This window comes from Salvia splendens, chromosome 22, assembly GCF_004379255.2.
Source record: "Salvia splendens isolate huo1 chromosome 22, SspV2, whole genome shotgun sequence".
NCBI lineage: Eukaryota > Viridiplantae > Streptophyta > Magnoliopsida > Lamiales > Lamiaceae > Salvia > Salvia splendens.
This window is the reverse complement of record NC_056053.1, coordinates 7,609,458-7,630,356: the sequence shown is the minus strand read 5'-3', so window position 1 is coordinate 7,630,356 and position 20,899 is coordinate 7,609,458. Positions and strand designations below refer to the sequence as shown.

Sequence of the window (20,899 nt, the reverse complement as noted above, 5' to 3'; positions counted from 1 at the left end):
GACGATAAAATAAGTAAAAGAAGCAATGATAATTAATTTTATATTACTACCTAGTATAAAAAATAAGTGGAGAATGTTTCATTTCTCTGTTACTACCTTCGTCTCCGGGCTCGTTCGGTGACCCTCCACAATTGTGGACCAGCCGGAGAACGAGCGACCGACGAGCCGCTCGTCCACTATTGCGACCGGCGTGCCAGACGGACGACCCCTCGTCCGTCGTATAAGGCGCTCGTCCGCTATTGTGGGCTCCCGACGAACACCGCGACGGACGAGCGCCTTTTTTTATTATTTTTTTAAACTCTATATATACTGCTCGTTTCGGTTCATTATCATTTGCACCACTTATATTAACGAGTTTCTCTCTTTCCACTCTCATTTCTATTCAAAATAAATGGAGCAGCACGACAGCGACTTCTCAGTCACTAGCGAAACGCAAACTACCACATTCCCGGTTGGAAGTGGAACGGGCGTGATGCCAGATGCCGGGGATGATGCCCCAGATAGATGATGCCACAGTACTACAACATGTACTCTTGGCCCCAGATGGCAGGGATGATGCCCTAAATGGCGGGCATGAGTGCCGGCACGACACAGATGAGTGGGATGATGCCCCAAATGATGACCCAGATGAGCGGGATGATGCAGGGGTCACCCGGGGACAATGTCTATCGCCCCACTATTGATTTATTTACAGGGGCTTCCCAGACCTGTACTGCACTGGAGTCTCAGTACACTTCTGCTGAGACTTTCTCACTGGAGGAGTTTGGTCTATCTCCGGTCAGGGTGCCTCCCAATTAGAGTCAACCGGCTGTAGGACGTCGGGGTGGTTCGAAGAAGAAGAGCAGGGGCAGGGGCCGCGGCAAGGGCAAGGGGGTGGCGGGTGAGTCCTCGCACGCGAGGGCTGGGGTGAAGGAGGCGATGAGGAGGAGAGACGGCGGACCGTCTGGAGTGAGGAGGAGTGTGTGGCTTTGTCGAAAGCTTGGATTAATGTCTGCGATGATCCCATTCGCTCGAGCAACCAGAGAATCGACAACATGTGGAACCGCATCTCCCAAGCCTACTGTGCGTTTAAACCGGCGGATGGAAGGTTTCACACGGATGAAAAGTGCAGGAAGACATGGGACCGACTGAAGAACACTGTCTCCCGATTTGCCGGCCTATACGAGAACAACGCCCGCATACTTACCAGCGGCCAGACTATGGAGGATGCTGATAAGGCTAATTTCATGCATGGGTCTAGGGATTTAATTCGTGATTTTACTAGGACTAACGCACGTTTTAAGCCAGGTGTGTGAAGGAATTCGCCAGGTCCAGGAAAGAAGACCAAAAAATCACAAGGTCGAGGAACTGGCGATTTAGTGAACGATTATGAAGAGAATTGCTCGACGGAGGAAGCTCCAGAGTTGAAGGGTAGAATAGAGATTTCTACGAAGACTCAAGGGCTATTTCCGCATCTATAAAAGGCAGAAGCATGCAAGCTGGAGGGATCTTCCCGGGGGAGACCTCACCACAGCCTGTTGCTTAGTTCACTTTCCCACACACACACTTGATACTAGTTTTGAGGAGATCTCAGTTCGCACGTCCGGGTTTCATCTTAGCTTCTGATATGGTGTAACACCGCTCTTGTTAGGAGCGAAGAAACAATTTATTTTCCGCTTTCCGCATTTTGCTTACTCTGCCGAGCTTCGTTGTTCGAAGCTCGGTTCGCTGTTTTCACCGAATAGTTTCTGGTTTAAATGCAAGTTTAATTTTCCGTTATGGCGATTGTGTTGATTTCTGGTTCGATCGTTTCGCTTATTGAGATTTTGGAGTTTTAATTTGTCTGAGTTGGATGCGTTTCGCAGCTGTTTACTGAGTTATTGCAGGTTAATGGTCAGATCTGGGAGATTGGAGTTGGATTGTGGAGGAATTTTGGTTGGATTTGCCGGATTTGTTGGTTGTTGGGTTCGGATGTCTTGGATCCGGAGTGGATCAAGCATTCTGACGTGAATCTGAGTAGTTTCGATCTGATTTTCATGCTTAGTTTACGTGATTTTCTTTCATTCCGTCTAGTGTACGCAGATCTGATGTGTTTCCGAGTTGCAGCAAGATAACGACGACCAAATCTCTATATTCTGTTCGAATCTCGCTTTTTGCTCAGTTTGTTAATCTGCAGTTCTTTCCGTACTTGCCATTTTTGGAATTATGGTCCCCACCTTCAGTCATATTCTGTTTAGCTAGATTAGGTAGTTGTTTGCACTGTCTAGGAAGTGGTTATGTTTCTTGTTGTCGAAGTCTGAATTTACAAGTTTAACATGTCCTAGGTCTAGCATTTACATTTTCTGCCTAGGTCTAGAGTTAGTTTAAAATTCTCAACCCTTTTGTTGCGTGGCAGCAGCCATTTGTCTGTCCAAAGTCTCTGAGCACTACTTTGCGAGTTCATCTCTGTGGGATCGACCCCACTTCCCTATACTAATTCATAGTATTCGGGTTGAGGGATTTATATTTTTTGAAGGGGAGTCGATGTGTGTCCAACGACCAAGCACTTTATGTTCTCTTAAGTTCCTAGACCTTGTGCTCTAGTGGATTTAAGGAGCGTGGTGTCTTGACCAAGCGCTTGCAGTGATCTATTTCTGTGCACACTCGATATATATAAAACAACAAGACCTCTCTTCAAATGGCGCCGTTGCCGGGGATGGATGGCGTACTTTGTGTTAGTGCCTAGAGTTTTTGGTGTGAATAATTTTAATTTACTTTTTCTTTCTGTTTTCTTTGTAGTACATGAGCAGGAGCTTCCACCGGAGTAACTCGTCTGGTTGGAAATACGGTCAGTTCGTGTGGAAGATCAAGGATACAGCCTCCACTGTGACTACCAGATCAGGGTTCACGACGGGAGATCCGTTCCCGACTGAGTTTTTGAGTGACGAATCTTGGGAATCTTCAGGACGAACAGATCCGGAGTCCCCACCAGAATCGGAAACAGAGTCAGAAACAGGGGAGGAAGAGGAAGTTGAGATGGCACACGTAGCGGACCCAGATCCAGAAATAGGGTCACTAACGGCTCATCTCGATGGAGAACCAGCACACGCAATAGTGATGAACCCACGTCAGAGATCTATTGAGATCAAAACGAATGTGTTAGGTGTCTTGCCAACGTTTTCTGGGCGAAGGAGTGAATGCCCGTACGAGTTTTTGAACGAGTTTAGCAAGTTATGTGGCATTCAAAGGAGGCCTAATGATGCGACAGAGGAGGACTATCGCTTGCGCGCGATTCCTTTCACTCTAAAGGGGGAGGCAAATACATGGTTGTTGAGATTACCCCCGGATTCTATCCGCACCTGGAGGGACTTTAAATTGGAGTTCCTAGATTACTTCTTCCCATCCAACAAGACGAACGCTCTGAAGAAGGAGATAGTGGAATGCAAGCAGGATTACGATGAGTCATTGAGCCAATACTGGTCAAGGTTCAAGGGATTGCTGGACGCATGCCCGAATCATCGGATGATAGAGGCAGAGACCTACTCTCTGTTTTATGAAGGGGCAACTCCCGAGTCTAAGGATTTGATGAACTCCTCGAGCGGGGGGAATTTTACAAGAAAGAGAGGAAGTGAGGCAAGAGAGATTTTGGGAAGATTAATCGACGCCAAGAAGGCGTATGACAGTACGAGGAATGCTGTGAGAAAAGGCTCTGTGAATGCATTAAGGGAGCAGGAGGATGACAAAGTTGAAGCAAGGATTGATAGGCTGGAGAAAGCCTTGCTGAATGCTATCGAAAAAACTAATACAGCCGCACCCAGGGAAACGGCTAAGTTGTTAGGTCCAGTAGATAATCAACCCCAGCAATATTACGGACCTCAGGAAGGTGATTACCAGGCCCAGGCGAACGCGATGGGAAGTTGGAATCCTGATGGAAGCTGGAACCAAGGAAGACAAAGAGATGCACCCTGGAGGAATCACCCGAACTTTAGATGGTCTGAAAACGAGCAAAGCCAGCCAGCACCCCAACTGAGTATACAGTCCGCACCGCAGCCCGAGAGGCAGGGTAACTGGAGAAATCATGAGGGGCAAGGAAATTGGAACAACCGTAATCAAGGAGATCACTCGACCTGGGGAAACAAGAATCAAAATTATCAAGGGAATTCTTATGTACCACCACATCAAAGGAATTTCCAAGCACCTTACCCAGGTCAAGGAAGTAATTTCAACAACAATCCAGGAGGTCAAGGGCACATTCGCCCAGGCCAAGGAAGTGGAACAAACCAAAATATAGGGCCAGGCCTTAGTCAGCCAAGCTCTAGACCAAGGAATCTTGATGAGATGGTTCACGACCTCGTTAGTTCCCAGCAGCACATTCAGAACAATTTACAGTCGAACAATGATGTGGTCCACAAGCTTCAGGATGCGCAGCAAGAACAGAAGGCGGCAATGGATATGTTGGCCAAACAGTTGTCTCAAATAGCTACTTCCTTGAGTGATATGCGGGGAAACGAGGGCAAGATTCCTGCATCGGTCAGACCACCTGACAAAGCCAATATTAGCCAGATCACGCTGAGATCTGGGAAGGAGTACGAAGGGCCGGTCATGAGGTACAGAGAGGTCACGACCCCCATTAAGGATAAGGAAACAGAGGAAAAAACCACTGAATCAAGAAACTCGGTTGAAAGCAACCCTGCAGTTAGAGATGAACTTCAGGCAGGAGATTTAGAGAAACGGCTGCCCAGGACAATCGAACCATTTTTCCTAGATCCAGAACCGGAATTGGTAGAGAAAAAAAGAGTCGATGAATCTTCAGCAGGTGAATGTTCCGGAACCGGGAAACGACCAAAACCTTTCCCAAACCGAGGAGAGGCAAAGAAAAAGAAGGATGAGCCAGTGGATCTTATGGATATTTTCGGGAAACTGGAGATAAATCTACCCTTCTTACAGGCTTTGAAAATGCCAGTTTTCAGCAAGTTCATCAAAGAGTTTATAGCTGGGAAGGCTAGACCTAGTGGAAAAATCTTGATAGGCGAGAATGTGTCCGCGGTAATTCAGAAGCGGAGGATGCCTTCGAAATGCAATGACCCAGGTATGTTCACCTTGCCTATTTCCATCGGCGATGTAAAAATTGAGCATGCTATGTGTGACTTGGGAGCATCCATAAATGTGTTACCCCTGTCCATATACAAGAGGTTAGTGGGAGTAGGTATGGTGGATACGAAGGTTGTGATCCAATTGGCGGACAGGTCATGCATCTGCCCTGAAGGAGTGCTCGAGAACGTAATAGTCAAGGTACACGACTTCCTGTACCCGGCTGACTTCCATGTGATTAAGATGAGCGATAATGAGTCTGTAGAGTCTGGCGGAGTATTATTGGGGAGACCTTTCCTACGAACTGCTAAGACTGTCATTGATGTCTTTGATGGTACTATCTGTCTCGATTACAATGGGGATAAATATACATTCAGCATAGATGAGGCAATGAAGAAGCCACTTGATGTTGAAAATATGCATTCTGTAGATATCATTAACCCCTTGGTCCAGGAATACCTCGAGACTGAATTAATGCAGGGACAGATTGAGAACTCAGAGATGAGTCATGCTGTTGATAAGGAGGTGGCCAGTTGGTGCCAAGCAATGAATACGAGCAAGTTGTCAGATGAAGAGCTAGCAGAAGCAATTCTGGAATTTTGCACCAAGCCCGAGCTAGCCAGATCGAGGGAGACACTTTATGGGGCAAGCAAGGAAGATCTTCCTGGATCGACTAAGGGGATGACGACTGGAGCTGCAGAAAAGAACCCCCTGCCCCAGGAAAAAGATGTTCCCAAGAAGGAGTTGAAAACACTTCCGCCAGGCTTAAAGTATGCTTACCTTGAGGCGAATGAGACTTTTCCGGTGATTATCAACAGCAACTTGATCAAGGAACAGGAAGAGGAGCTGCTGAAAGTCATCCGAAGGAACAAGAACGCTATTGGTTGGACACTTTCTGACTTGGTAGGGATTAGCCCTGATCTGTGCATGCATCACATTCGATTAAATGAAGGAGCGAAACCCTGCAGAGACCCTCAACGCAAATTGAATCCCAATATGAGGGAGGAGGTATTGAAGGAGGTATTGAAGTTGTTATCCCTAGGAATCATTTATTCCATACCAGACAGTGAATGGGTTAGCCCAGTACACATGGTACCCAAAAAGTCGGGAATCCAGGTTGTCAAGAACGACAAGAATGAGTTGGTACCGACCAGGCTAGTCACCGGTTGGAGGATGTGCATTGACTACAGAAAATTGAATGAGGCAACCAAGAAAGACCATTTTCCCCTTCCGTTCATTGACCAGATGCTGGAGAGATTAGCAGACAAGCAATATTTCTGTTTCTTGGACGGATATAGTGGGTATTTCCAAATTTACGTGGACCCCGAGGACCAGGAGAAGACAACTTTCACGTGTCCGTTCGGAACGTATGCATATCGAAGAATGCCGTTTGGCCTTTGCAATGCACCAGGCACCTTTCAACGATGTATGATGAGTATTTTCTCAGACCTGCTGGAAGATTGCATCGAGATCTTTATGGACGACTTCACTGTATACGGGGACTCATTTGATTCATGTCTGGCGAGCTTGGATGTAGTGCTGAGAAGATGTCGAGAGAAGCACTTGGTTTTGAATTTCGAGAAATGCCACTTCATGGTCCCTGAAGGAATTGTCCTGGGGCATGTAGTATCGGAAAGGGGCATACATGTGGACCAAGCAAAAGTGGACGTGATATCAAAACTGCCCCACCCGACAAATCAAAAGGAAGTGAGGGGATTCCTAGGTCACGCAGGATTCTACAGGAGATTTATAAAAGATTTTGCCAAAATTGCTCAGCCACTCACTCATCTGTTGCATAACGATGTTGAGTTTGTTTTTAATGAGGAGTGCATTAAGGCTTTTCAGCTGCTGAAGGACAGATTAGTATCTGCCCCCATCATCAGAGCACCTGATTGGGGTTTGCCGTTTGAAATCATGTGCGATGCGAGTGACTATGCAGTAGGGGCGGTGCTAGGTCAAAGAGTTGATGGAAAAAGTTACGTGATTTTCTATGCGTCAAAAACGCTAAATCAAGCCCAGAAAAATTACGACACCACGGAGAAGGAAATGTTGGCAGTCGTGTACTCTTTTGAAAAATTTCGACCATATCTGCTCGGGTCGAGGGTGATAGTCTTCACAGATCACGCTGCGATAAAGTACTTACTGGCAAAGAAGGAGTCTAAGCCAAGGTTGATCCGATGGGTGTTACTGTTACAAGAGTTTAACTGGGAAGTCAGAGACAAGAAAGGGACGGAGAACAAGGTGGCTGATCACCTGAGTCGCATTTACCAAGGTGAGACGGATGAAGCAATACCTGATGCGTTCCCGGAAGAACATCTTTATTATTTTAACGATTCTCCTAGACCTATCAATTGGGAAGAAGTAATGGCAGCAACAGGTCCAGGAGATGCTGAAAAAAGGAAATGTCAGGCGAATGCAGAGCCATGGTTCGCTGATCTAGCAAATTACTTGGTCACTAGAGAAGTGCCCAGTTCCGACGAAATTTCCCGGGCCCAGAAGATGAAATTAAAAAGTGAAGCCAAATACTACTTTTGGGACGATCCGTATTTGTGGAAAATGGGAGCTGACCAGGTAATTAGGAGATGCATTCCGGAGTGGGAGCAAAGGGATGTGCTGAATCATTGCCATGCTTTGGCTTGTGGGGGTCACTTTGGACCTAGGAAGACTGCAAGGAAGGTTCTAGACAGTGGTTTCTACTGGCCTACATTACATAAGGATGCATTCGAATTCTGCCAGAATTGCGAAAGGTGTCAGCAGATTGGAGGAATTTCTAGAAGGGACGAAATGCCACAAGTTCCGGTGATTGTTTGTGAGATTTTCGATGTTTGGGGTATGGACTTTATGGGTCCATTTCCATCTTCATATGGGAATACATACATACTTGTGGCGGTGGACTACGTTTCGAAATGGATAGAGGCAAAAGCTACGACCTCCTGCGAAGCTGTGGAAGTAGCCAAATTTCTGCGGTCTAACATTTTCAACAGGTACGGGATCCCTAGGGCTGTCATCTCAGACCAAGGAACCCATTTTAAGAACCGTACAATAGAGGCTCTCATGAAGAAATACGGAGTCCACCATAGGTTGTCTACACCTTATCATCCTCAGTCCAATGGCCAGGCAGAAATATCAAATAGGGAGATCAAGGCCATTCTCGAAAAAACGGTGAACCCGTCTAGGAAGGATTGGAGTAAGAGACTGGATGATGCATTATGGGCTTATAGGACAGCTTATAAGACACCTATTGGTATGTCACCATATAGGTTGGTATTCGGAAAAATGTGCCACTTACCCGTGGGAATCGAACACAGAGCATACTGGGCGGTCAAAGAGATCAACATGAATCCGCAGGCTTGTGAGGAAGAGAGGAAGATGCAGCTCCAGGAACTGGAAGAGTTACGGCTTGAGTCTTATGAATCTGCCATGTGGTATAAGGAAAAAACTAAGCTTTGGCATGATAAAAATCTCCGGGTCAAGGAACTCAGGGTAGGACAGAAAGTCCTTTTGTTTCAATCCAAGCTCAAGTTGATGCCTGGAAAGTTAAAGTCTAAATGGATTGGGCCTTACATCATCATGGGACTTCGAGCAAACGGAGCAGTTGAAATCCAGGGAAGTGCACCAAATTCCATACCTTTTCTTGTCAATGGACATAGGATAAAGGTCTTTAGGGATAGCTCAGAGTTGTGTGTAGTGGACGAAGTGCCACTACGCGCACTCTTTGATATCACCTAACCAGTCTAGGAAGGAAGTGTTTTTAAAATATCTCCTGGGTCTAGTAATATAAAGTTTAACCATACCCTGATCCAGGAAATTTTGAGAACACTTGACAACAATTTTGTAAATATTTAATTACTTTCTTTAAATCAAGAAAAATCCAAACAAATAAAAAAATTTTATTCTTCCAAAAATATTTTCGAAACACCAGACCCATCGGGAATGTTTTTGATGCTGTCATATCCTAGACCCGGGGAGTTTGGCGTTTCATATTTGTTTTTTTTAGTTTGATGTTTTCTTTTAGTGCGTTTTGGCAGAAGGAATTTACTTGAGCAAGGAATTGTGGGGTAAAAGAGTTTTGGAGGGAATTGGCACCGGTCCGGATTTCAAAGAGCACTTTATGGGGAGGCGTACGGTCGCTAGCGTCACCACCTGCACCCGCCTGCAAAAGGGAACTGTCCTCTCCAATGCCTATACTATGATCGGTTTTGGCCTTTTTATTTTTTTTTTCATTACTCATTCTCTCTCCAAATATTCTCTCTCCCAAATCAAAAACCCCAAATTTCAATCTCTCTCTAACCCTAATCTGAAAATTTCGCCCAAGTTCTTTTCAAAATTTTCTGCAGAATACCATGGATAACCAACAAGGAACCAGCAGCGCTTCTGGATCCGCCGAGAAGAGTGCGGCGGAGTTCATGAATGAACTATTTCAGAAGTTCGGAGGGGCCGATAAAGCGATGCAAGCGTTCGCAATGTTTGCAATGGGACAATCCATGCCAGCCGTTCCAACAACCACCGTGACACAACCGGAGGTTGTCGAGACACCACCCACTGCTGTACAAGAAACCGCACCGGAGGCTGCTACCATTATTCCAGAAGAAACCACCTCTGCCCAGGACACAGTCCCAGAAACCGCCACCAGGCCGGAGGACGATGCAGTGCCCGACGTTCCAGGATCACCCATTGCCGAGATTCGCGAAGTAGAGACAGATCTGGCCGCGGGACTGATGTTATTGGCCGTAAGTGAACCCAGGTTAGGTTCTGATTCTCAGAAGGAATCCCCTGTTTTAAAGTTTGGAGGTGATGGTGTTTCAGAGGGAGTAAACCTTGATATTTCTGCTGTGAATTTGGTGGAGAGTGTTGTTGGGGGGGTAGATGCTCTTGTTGCGGTAGTTGAAGACACCGCTATTACTGTTAGTAGGGTTGAGGGGGAAACCCCTGTTCTGGAGGCGTCTGTTGAGAGGGATGCCGTTGTTGATGATGATGATGTTCAAGTGGGCGGAGAAGCCCTAAATTCTGAGAAGGATGTAGAAAAGGAAACCCTAGACGTAGTTGGGGGCGATGAAGCCCAATTTACTGAGGAAGTTGTTGATGCGGGAAGGACTCCCGAAAAATCTGTGGGCACTGAAGCCCAACCTGAAGGAAATCTTACGGGGTTAGAAACCCCTGTTTATATCACGGGGGCAACCCCATTGTTAGCAGAGGAAAGTGGAGCACTCGATTCTGAGGGTGCTCAAGAAACTGTCGATGCAGGACTCCACATGATAGTGGATTTAACTGAGGTCTCTGAGGAGGCCGATTCGCAGCTTAATCTAAGGGAAACAAGGAGACGGACACGTCGGAGTATTCTTGATGACATTGCCGTTTCTGCCCAACAAAAGGAAAAGGATACGCTGGACCTAGCGACAGCCGTGTCTGCGCAGGAAGACTCCCCCAGGCCGAGTGGAAGGGAGAGTGACGAAGAGGGGCGCCGCGCGAGGGCTAAGAAGAGGAAAGGGAAACAAATTGCTTCCTCCTCGACCAAGAAGGAGAGGGGGAAATCTACTGAATCTCCACTTCCTCCACCCGCCAAGGTACCATACGCCACAGAGCTCGAGAATCCTGCCAGGTCCAGTGATTCCGAGGAGGAGCAAGACGAGGATGTACTGAACTTTGAGCCGACGGAGATTTGGATTACAAACGAGCTGTTAGACAATATGAGAAGATTTGACGATCCAAAACGTGTGGCCATATACAAGGAAAAGAGTGCTGAGGGAAAGGTGGCGAAGTCCGGAAAAATGTACCACCCGGCGGAACTCAAACATATTAGCTCTAACGATGAGTTCAGGGGGTATATAGATGCAATCGGTTTTGATTGGTTACTAAAGCACAGCACTTTCGAAGTCCCAGTCGACGCGGCCCGTGAATTCTTTTCCACCTTCCGGTTCAAATCGACCGCCGATTTGGATGCGGATTCCATCGCTTTCAGGCTTTTTAATGAAGAACATAGGATGAGTATCCGGGAGTGGACGCTGCGGATGGGCTTGCTAACGAGAACCGAAGATGATGAGGGCCTGTGGAACGACAGAATGGTTGGTCCGCCGAAGTTGACGCCAGGTTTTCAGGCACAAGGTGCGTGGGAGTTCTTGACTCACTCAAGAGTGGGTCAATTTAAAACAAGTTTTTCGAAGGCACACCATATAGAAAATCGGGTCCTGCGATTCGCCCAAACTTTTGTTAGCTACAACTTGATGGGCACTGCCAACAACGCCCTGACGACCGCCGACCTATACTTTACGTGGTGCATGGCCACAGGAGTACGAGTTCATTTGGGTTATTGGTTAGCCCAAGCCTGCCATCAAGTCACCTCCAACCCGTCCCGGCATCTGTACACGTGCCATCTTCTCGGGGCCTATTTGCAGCGCAACATTGTAATTAAAATCAGCAAGGCCTGCCGTGTAGTAAAGATGTGCTCAGCCCCGGAAGTCTTCAATTTCGACTTTTTTTTCAACAAGGGGTTGCTGATCGCCTGAGGGAAGGAGGTGTGTTTTTATGAGGTCGGTAAGTCAGAGGCACAAGTCAAGCAGGAACCCGATGGTGTGGAGGTAAAGGATCAAGCCACTGAGGACGAAGTCAGGCTGATGGTTCAGGGAGTTCAGAAAGAAGTTGAGGAGGTAAGGAAAGGAATCGACGGGGTACGCAAGGAAATGACTGAGATCCGAAGGGAATTCGGAAAAAGCAGGGAAGAGGCCGCAGTCCTAAGGGGACGAATCACCGATTGGGTGGCTTCGTCAACAGAGCAAACCAACAGGATGGCGGAGGGTGTTGCTTTGATGACGACCATGCTGAAATGGCTGCACAAAAAGTTCCCGGATGCATCAGAAACTATTCCTGGGTCTAGCGGCAACATTACAACGCTAAGTCCAGGAAGTGTATCCGCGCAGAAGCCATCACAAGGCCCGAGGCCTCACATCACCCCCTCTTCCGCTAGACCCGTGGTCCTGAGGACAGCCATACCCCGACCTACTGATGACAGACCAGTGAAGCCGGAGATGCCGGCCAGGAAGAAAGCAAAGGTGACCCAGCCGACGGTGCCACCAAAGTTTGGCTCCCACGGGGGCCAGACACCGAATTGAATTTCCCCTCAAACCGAAGTAACTTTTTCTTTCTTTTATTTAACAATTCTTTCATTTTATTTCTGTTTTACCTGTCAGCATGCTAGGTTCTGTATATATGTGTTGAACCCTTCCACTTAGACCAGGCATTGGTCTAAGTGTGAGAAGGGGTTATATGTCATAGCATGTTTTGTGTTGTATATTGTTCCTTCTCCCACTTAGCCCAATGCTTGGTCTAAGTGTGAGAAGTTTGTGTTTTGTTGAGTTCGTTTCATGTCGCCACTAACTGGCCTGCTTTCCACTTCATACGGATTGCTTGGGGACAAGCATAAATGAAGTGGGAGGGGGGACGCAGTTAGTGCAGTTAGTGTCTTGTACATATTCTGTTAGGTCTAGGAGTTTGTAGAAGTTTTTTTTAGGTTTCGTGTTTGCATAACTGGTAAAATAAATAGCAAAAAGCCCCTTAGGGAGAGTAATTGAAGAGAAAATACATGCTAAATTGTGAATCCTTTTCTCTTAATAAATCAAAGTCAGTTGGATGAAGTGAGAACGATAGAGGATGCCTTAGATAACCCAGTTGTGCAGCCCTACTATAAGAGCGAGTTATAAGCCTATACACTTTGAGCTAACTTGTAAAAAGAATGGGCTACCACTTGATGCTTAGGGAGAAGAGTCTGACGGAAAAAAAAGGGTTTCTGGAGGTATAAGCTGGACGAAGTCCAGGAACCGGAGGTATAAGCTGGACGAAGTCCAGGGGATGAGTTAAAATAATAAAACCGGAGGTATAAGCTGGACGAAGTCCAGGGAAAAAAAAAAAAAAAAAAAAAATTTAAGGGTAGGAAGCAGTAGTAACCAGACCCAGGAATAAAAAGGAGACGGTAGGAAGGAGAAACTCTCATAACCCGATGCATCAGTGGAGTAACTTTAACTTAAAAGCGATCCGATCCTAACATCCCTGGTGAGGAATGAGTGATCGAGTGAATCTAACAATTGGGAAGTCAGAAGGCTATCTTGACGAACTGACAACTCGACTAGATAGAAGAAGGGAAGGGGAGGAATCTGAGGCTGTAAACGCTTGGATTGACCTTAAACTTGTGGGGATGGCTGCTAGGAAAATACCAGTTTATGCGCTTAAGTGTTTTCTTTTCTTTTGTGATTTTTATGTGTTTCGTGTTGTAGTTGTCTAGGTCTAGGAGTCTGTTTTGTTTGTAGAAAAGTACTTGGAGGAGGGCCGTGCATTGAAATTCGCCTTATTTCTTTTTCTTGTCTTTCATACTTGAGGACAAGCATGGTTTAAGTGTGAGCAGTTTGATAAGGCTAATTTCATGCATGGGTCTAGGGATTTAATTCGTGATTTTACTAGGACTAACGCACGTTTTAAGCCAGGTGTGTGAAGGAATTCGCCAGGTCCAGGAAAGAAGACCAAAAAATCACAAGGTCGAGGAACTGGCGATTTAGTGAACGATTATGAAGAGAATTGCTCGACGGAGGAAGCTCCAGAGTTGAATGGTAGAATAGAGATTTCTATGAAGACTCAAGGGCTATTTCCGCATCTATAAAAGGCAGAAGCATGCAAGCTGGAGGGATCTTCCCGGGGGAGACCTCACCACAGCCTGTTGCTTAGTTCACTTTCCCACACACACACTTGATACTAGTTTTGAGGAGATCTCAGTTCGCACGTCCGGGTTTCATCTTAGCTTCTGATATGGTGTAACACCGCTCTTGTTAGGAGCGAAGAAACAATTTATTTTCCGCTTTCCGCATTTTGCTTACTCTGCCGAGCTTCGTTGTTCGAAGCTCGGTTCGCTGTTTTCACCGAATAGTTTCTGGTTTAAATGCAAGTTTAATTTTCCGTTATGGCGATTGTGTTGATTTCTGGTTCGATCGTTTCGCTTATTGAGATTTTGGAGTTTTAATTTGTCTGAGTTGGATGCGTTTCGCAGCTGTTTACTGAGTTATTGCAGGTTAATGGTCAGATCTGGGAGATTGGAGTTGGATTGTGGAGGAATTTTGGTTGGATTTGCCGGATTTGTTGGTTGTTGGGTTCGGATGTCTTGGATCCAGAGTGGATCAAGCATTCTGACGTGAATCTGAGTAGTTTCGATCTGATTTTCATGCTTAGTTTACGTGATTTTCTTTCATTCCGTCTAGTGTACGCAGATCTGATGTGTTTCCGAGTTGCAGCAAGATAACGACGACCAAATCTCTATATTCTGTTCGAATCTCGCTTTTTGCTCAGTTTGTTAATCTGCAGTTCTTTCCGTACTTGCCATTTTTGGAATTATGGTCCCCACCTTCAGTCATATTCTGTTTAGCTAGATTAGGTAGTTGTTTGCACTGTCTAGGAAGTGGTTATGTTTCTTGTTGTCGAAGTCTGAATTTACAAGTTTAACATGTCCTAGGTCTAGCATTTACATTTTCTGCCTAGGTCTAGAGTTAGTTTAAAATTCTCAACCCTTTTGTTGCGTGGCAGCAGCCATTTGTCTGTCCAAAGTCTCTGAGCACTACTTTGCGAGTCCATCTCTGTGGGATCGACCCCACTTCCCTATACTAATTCATAGTATTCGGGTTGAGGGATTTATATTTTTTGAAGGGGAGTCGATGTGTGTCCAACGACCAAGCACTTTATGTTCTCTTAAGTTCCTAGACCTTGTGCTCTAGTGGATTTAAGGAGCGTGGTGTCTTGACCAAGCGCTTGCAGTGATCTATTTCTGTGCACACTCGATATATATAAAACAACAAGACCTCTCTTCAGATGCAAAGAGGATGGCGATGCAAGAGTTCCCCCAGCGTGGCAAACACGACCTGTTCAACCACTGGGACTCCTATGTGGTGCTGATGGAATCGGCAAAGTTTCGGGCCGGTGTTGTCGCTTGCTGGCCGAAGCGGCAGAAAATCAACATCAGCGGCGACTACAACTGCAGTGCCAGTTCCACCGACCTCCCCGACGATACCGAAGATATGCTGACCCCTCCCTCGTTTAACCGCCGTCGTCGCCCCATTGGGCAAAAGACGGCAATGCGGATGTCTAGGGGAGGTGCCAGCAGCGGGTCCCAGGAGGTCCAATCGGCAGCCCTACAGCAGTCCAGCCGACCCCCGAGTTCTCCTGTATAGCAAATATCCAGCATCATACGAACATGATAGAAACCATAAATGAGTGGAGAGCGACCGATGACCCCATACACAAGGAGATGTTGCAGTCATCGACTTGATGAGGCGTGATGTGGGGCTCCCACCCATCAGCGGCGGGGAGTATCTGGGGACGCCGATGCCGCCGCGACTGGCTTAGGGGACGACGAGGAGTGAGAGGGAGGGCGCGCGTGTGTCGAAGCTTTGGGTTTTTTTTTCTTTTTCAACTATGTATTTTTTTTATTTCACTATGTATTTTTTTAATTATGTATGTTTTTTTATTTATAAAATGTTCGCATTTTTTCCGTATTCGTGTCGAAATTTTAATTCCGTATATGAAATTGGAATTTATTTATTGGGAAGTCCTAGTGCTAGTCAACTATTGTGCAGTAAGAAGTTCTAGTGATGTGGCAGTGACGTGGGAAGTCCTAGTGACGTGGCAGAATGTGTTTGTGGAAAGTCCTAGTGCTAGTCCGTGGGGAAGTCCTTCTTATTGTGGATGCTCTAATTGGCCATAATTGGAGTCAAATCAGTGCAATTAATGCAGTTCGGTGTTCCGTAGATGATTATGCATGGCCCTATATATGACCAAGGCCGGCACTATTCCTTTTGACAGAAATAACTAATGCTTCCCACTTGATTTTGCATATATGCTCCGCTATAGTGGAAGCAGATTTGTGTGCAAGTTACCAAATTGAGTTGTAAATTTTTCATTTCCCTCATCCCCAAATTTCTGTCATTTTGTAAGTGCACACTTCAATATACTTTCTCTTTCTAGTTTAGAAATTTCATTTCCCCCTTCGTCCGCCGTCGTGCTCCGCCCACTGTCAAACAACGCCTCCGGCTCCTCGTCCGCAGCCTCCGCCACCAGCCCAGGCGCCAAGGCCAAACGCAGCACATCCTCCTCTCCGCTGCCGCCGTCAAGAATATCATAAATCTCCCTATCGAAAAACCCAGACAATTTCCTCTCTCGCCTCAAAACATTCCTCATCTCCCAATACGACTCGGTCTCCGCCTTTATCTTCGACTCCCACTCCTTTATCTTCTTAAAGTCCCCTGCCAAATTGCTCCATCTCTTCCGGCAACGGCGCCATCACCGGAGGGCTGATGGACGACGAGGCAGCCGTGCTCGGTGGTTGCGGACAGATCCACGTTGTCGATCCTGACGCTAGCCCTGCCGACGACCTTGAGCCTGCCGGCGGAGGACTCGAACTCGTCGCGGTTCACTCCAATGAGCGCATCGCAGAGTGAGATCTTGGTGCAGAGCTCCTCCCTAGCAGCTTTGTCTTTCTATGATCTATCCACCAATTCTTACTCCAAGTGGAGTTCACTCAAGAAGATCAAGAATTCTAGTAATACAATTGCATATGGAGAGTGGAGAAAATGATACTCCGATTATTTTCACCCTTGTTCCTCTCTCCTCTTTGCTTCATGTATTACTTTTTTTTTGGTCCACCCAAATTTGGAGAAACCGGTTGAATCCAAAAAAGAATTAGAAAATTTGAAAAAGTTGGAAGTGTCTTTTCATCCACACACACATAAATTTAGAGAAACTAGTTGCCAAAAAAAATTGTCAAATAAGAGCATCCACTATAGGCAACGACGGGGCGGACTCTCCGGAGGGGGCGACGACGGGGTGATTGCGGGCGGTCTATAGTGGCCGGGACGTCCGCCCCGAAGGCGGACAGAAAAAAGGGGGCGGTTGTGGGGCGGTAGAGGGGTCGGTGACAAGGGGGCGATGGTGGTGGCGGCAGGGCGATGACGAGGCGATTGCGGGCGATCTATAGTGGGGCGACGGGGCGATGGCCATCCGCCCCATTTGATTATTTTATTTATTTTTTATTTTTTTTCAAAAAATCACCCCTATAAATACTACTACTACATCATCCATTTTTACTTCATTTTCACACACTTTCCATTCATTCACTATCTACACTTCCACTCTAAAAAAATACACAGCGGAGACGACGAATCCCCTGACTCGCACGAATCGGGATATGGTGGCGATCCTTCCCAGCTGTCGGGATATGGCGGCTATCCTTCCCAGCCGTCGGGATATGGCGGCTCTCCGTCCCAGCCATGGAGTTAGAATCAATCTCCCCCGCCATGGGCATCGAGTCCAACTCCTCCACCATCTCAGCCGTGGAGGTCTTCACCATCTTTGGAGACGAGTCTGAGCCGCTCGGCGTTTGGAGATTACAGACCCAACCTCGACACCCTTCACCATCCGAGTCCGGAGACCCCTTTCCAATCTAGCAGCTCTCCTTTCACTAAGGCAGATCAAGACGCACTGGATACGATGTTCAATCTACTTAGTTCCGGCGTACCGGATACGCCCGTTGCGACGAGAGTCGGGGGGTCCGAAAGCGGTGGCGGTGGCAGCGGCCGTGGCGGTGGTGGCGGTTCGGCCAGCGGCTCAGTTCAAGCCGGAAAAAAAGGCCATCCACTACACCAAAGCGGAGTCCGTTGCTGTGGCGAGGGCGTGGGATTCCGACACATCAGACCCCATAGTGGGCACCGATCAGACCGAGTTTAGCTTTTGGAAGCGCGTCGTGCAGGCGTACAACGACTTCAAACCTCGCGGCGCCAACCCGCGTGACGGGGAACAGCTCCGCAAGAAGTGGTCTAGGATTTTCGATGGAGCAATACCACACGCTCGACCAACCCGCGTACGGGGAACAACCTCGCGGCGTTTCGCGGGCATATACCAGAATAACCTGCTCCATGCGGAGAGTGGCCGAAGCGAGGCTGACGTGAAAGAACTTTCGATGGAGCAATACCACACGCTCGGCCATCCGAAGTTCACAATGTGGGAGGAGTTTCAAGTTCTCCAGGATTGCCCGAAATTCAAGGCCATCTGTGCCCAAGAGCAGGCTCCGGCGCCGAAGCGGACAAGACACAACATTGCCGAGGACTACAGCAGCGGCAGCGGCTCGCAATCGTTCGACCTGAACGAAGAGCAAGCCGCAGAGCTCTCTGCCTCTATCCGACGCGCTAGCGAAGATGGCGGTTCCTCCCACCGATCGTCGGCAGCGTCTGGATCGCGCGCCCCGCAGCCCGCGTCTATACTGCCTTCAAAGGCCCCTTTTGCCAGCGAGGTCTTGAGGGATAACGTATATGTGCAGCTGGCGCACGAATTGAATGATGCCTGCAGCAAATACGAGGCCGCAACCGACCCGTACATCAAGAATATATACTCCGACCTCATACGTCGGATCCAACGCCGCCTGCGCTTGGCTGATGAGGGTCCTGGGGCAGCGGCGGCCGGCGGCAGCGAGGGAGACGGAGAAGGCGACGGAGAAGAGGAGGAGGAATCGGACGACGCCACCGATTAGACGGTGGCGGCGTTTTTATTTGTATATTTTTTACGGTCGTTGTATAATTTTACCTTTGCCAATACAACGAATATTCGGTCTCAATTACCGTGTTTTATAATTATTTCAATTCAGCTGATTTAAAAACGAAACGAAAAAATTAAAATGAAAATTGGTTATAAAATTTCGGGGCTATTAGAAGTGTCCGCCTATAGTGGGGCAGTGGAGGAAAAAATTGGGGCTACGGATAAAAAATTGGGGCTGTGGACAAAAAAAGGGGCGGGGCTATTGGGGAAGGCCCCTATAGTGGATGCTCTAAGGCTCACTAAACGTTCAGATACAATTAAAAATTGGAGGACCCCACAACATTTATTTCTATCTAGATTTATTTCTTTCCAATTCAATTAGGGAAAAGCGAACACGCCCTAAGTGTCATATCTAGTGCGTGTACAAATTTTAAGAAATATAAAAAAAAGTGTGTTGAATAAGTCACTGGACTATATGTCCCACTTATATATATTAGTTTTATAATAAAATGTGAGTAGAATTAGTTGGTGGAATGTGGGGTCTACTTACCATTCATGATAAAAGTGAAATGTGACTCTTATTATAGGACAGACCGAAATGACAAAACGTGACACTTAATGTGGGACAGAGGTAGTAATAAATTTGATAAGTGGACCATATATTCCATTAACTCACTCCACTCGCATTTTATTACTCCATCCATCCCCAAAGAATATACTACCTCCGTTTTTTAAAAATAGCAACTCTTTTCATTTTAGTCCGTTCTTTAAAAATATCAACTTTCAAACTTTCTATTTTAGGAATCCTTACACCCCTATACATCAATTTATTTACTATTTATACCACTACATTTAACAACTTAAAGTGGACCCCATGATCCACTAACATTAATTCCATTACTTTTTTTTCTCCCTCCCTTTGACTTTACCAATTTTTCTCCCCATCTCTCTTACTTTACCAAATTGTGCATTAAAACCTGTGCCGTTTCAAACCTCCCTATTTTTAAAAAATGGAGGGAGTACAATTTAGGTTCGTCACAAGTAAGAAAGAGGTAGAGAGGAAAAATAATTACAATATTGTTAGTGGAGAATGAGTCTCACCTCATTAGAGAGAAAATACTTTTCAAAATAGAAAGTATATATTCTTGCGGGACGGACTAAAAAGGAAAAAAATGCGTATTCTTGTGGGACGGAGGGAGTATAAAATAAATACTTCATTCGTCCCTATTGAACCCACTTTTTTATATTGGTTTTTATGATAAAATGTGAGTGAAGTAGGTTAGTAGAATGTGAGACATACTTATCGTTTATGGTAAAAATGAAGTGTGATGAACGGTAGGAATATATAACAATAGGCCTCACATTCCACTAACTTTTTTATCCACTCTACTTTATAAAGTTAAATAATTTCTTAAAACTCGTGCCGGTCAAATATAAGATATATAATCGTGAACGGAGGGGAGAAATAATTAGTTACACAAAATTATGATCATATCAATGCATATGTGATAAAAAAAAGTTTCTATCCTACTCCCTTCGTCCTTAAAAAAATTGATAAACTTGTAATTGACACAAATTTTAATGTGTAATTGGTAAAGTAAGAGAGAGATGAGAAAAAACTAAAAGAGAGGAAAAAGATAGTGGAATGAGTGTTAGTGGAATGAGGGGTCCACAATATAAATAATGTGTATGATTATTATTTGTTGAAAAACAGAATTTATCTAATTTTGGGGAACGACCAAAAATGGTAAAACTAGTTCAATTTTTTTAGGGACGAAGGGAGTATTATTTTTCGTCGAACAAAGTTTACTTGATTAAATATGACAAATTCAAATTTAAACAAGTTCAAAGTAAAGAGAAAACTTCACTAATCAAGTTGCACTTTGCCTCTTGTAGTTCAACTCTGTTGGCAGTTTCACAAATGATTTATCGCAAATCATACTATTTCCTTTAGTCATATTCCTTGGAATCATTTTTCAGGAAATCATAATCATCAGCAATAACAACACTAATTTTCATGGATTTGTAGATTGTGGGGTTTTTTTATAGATACATGGTTAGTTGTGTATGTTGCTTGGTTAAAAAAATAGTAAAGGCGAATGTATGTTGTTTGGTTGAATGGGAGAAACTTTGAAAACAACATGACAATCGGCTCCTCAGTCCTAAAATGAGCAAAATTAAGCAACGAGAGAGAGAGAGTTAGAAAGGGAGAAAGCAGTAGGGAGGAGGGCCATGGATGGATTGATGGTGATGGCGGTAGATAGAGTAGTAGTAAATAAGCTGGTGCAGGGCCATG

General features: G+C 45.9%; 1 protein-coding gene across 1 annotated transcript in view; it reads left to right on the top strand.

Moving 5' to 3' along the window:
- Positions 1-7,209: 7,209 nt before the first annotated feature.
- Positions 7,210-20,899, top strand: part of LOC121787134 — a gene marked incomplete at both ends in the record, with an annotated part of 138,046 nt that continues 124,356 nt past the window's right edge. The window contains 3 exons of the mRNA XM_042185782.1: positions 7,210-7,370; positions 7,455-7,659; positions 7,786-8,517. Coding sequence (XP_042041716.1) covers positions 7,210-7,370; positions 7,455-7,659; positions 7,786-8,517 — 1,098 coding nt within the window. The remainder of the gene's footprint in view (positions 7,371-7,454; positions 7,660-7,785; positions 8,518-20,899) is intronic.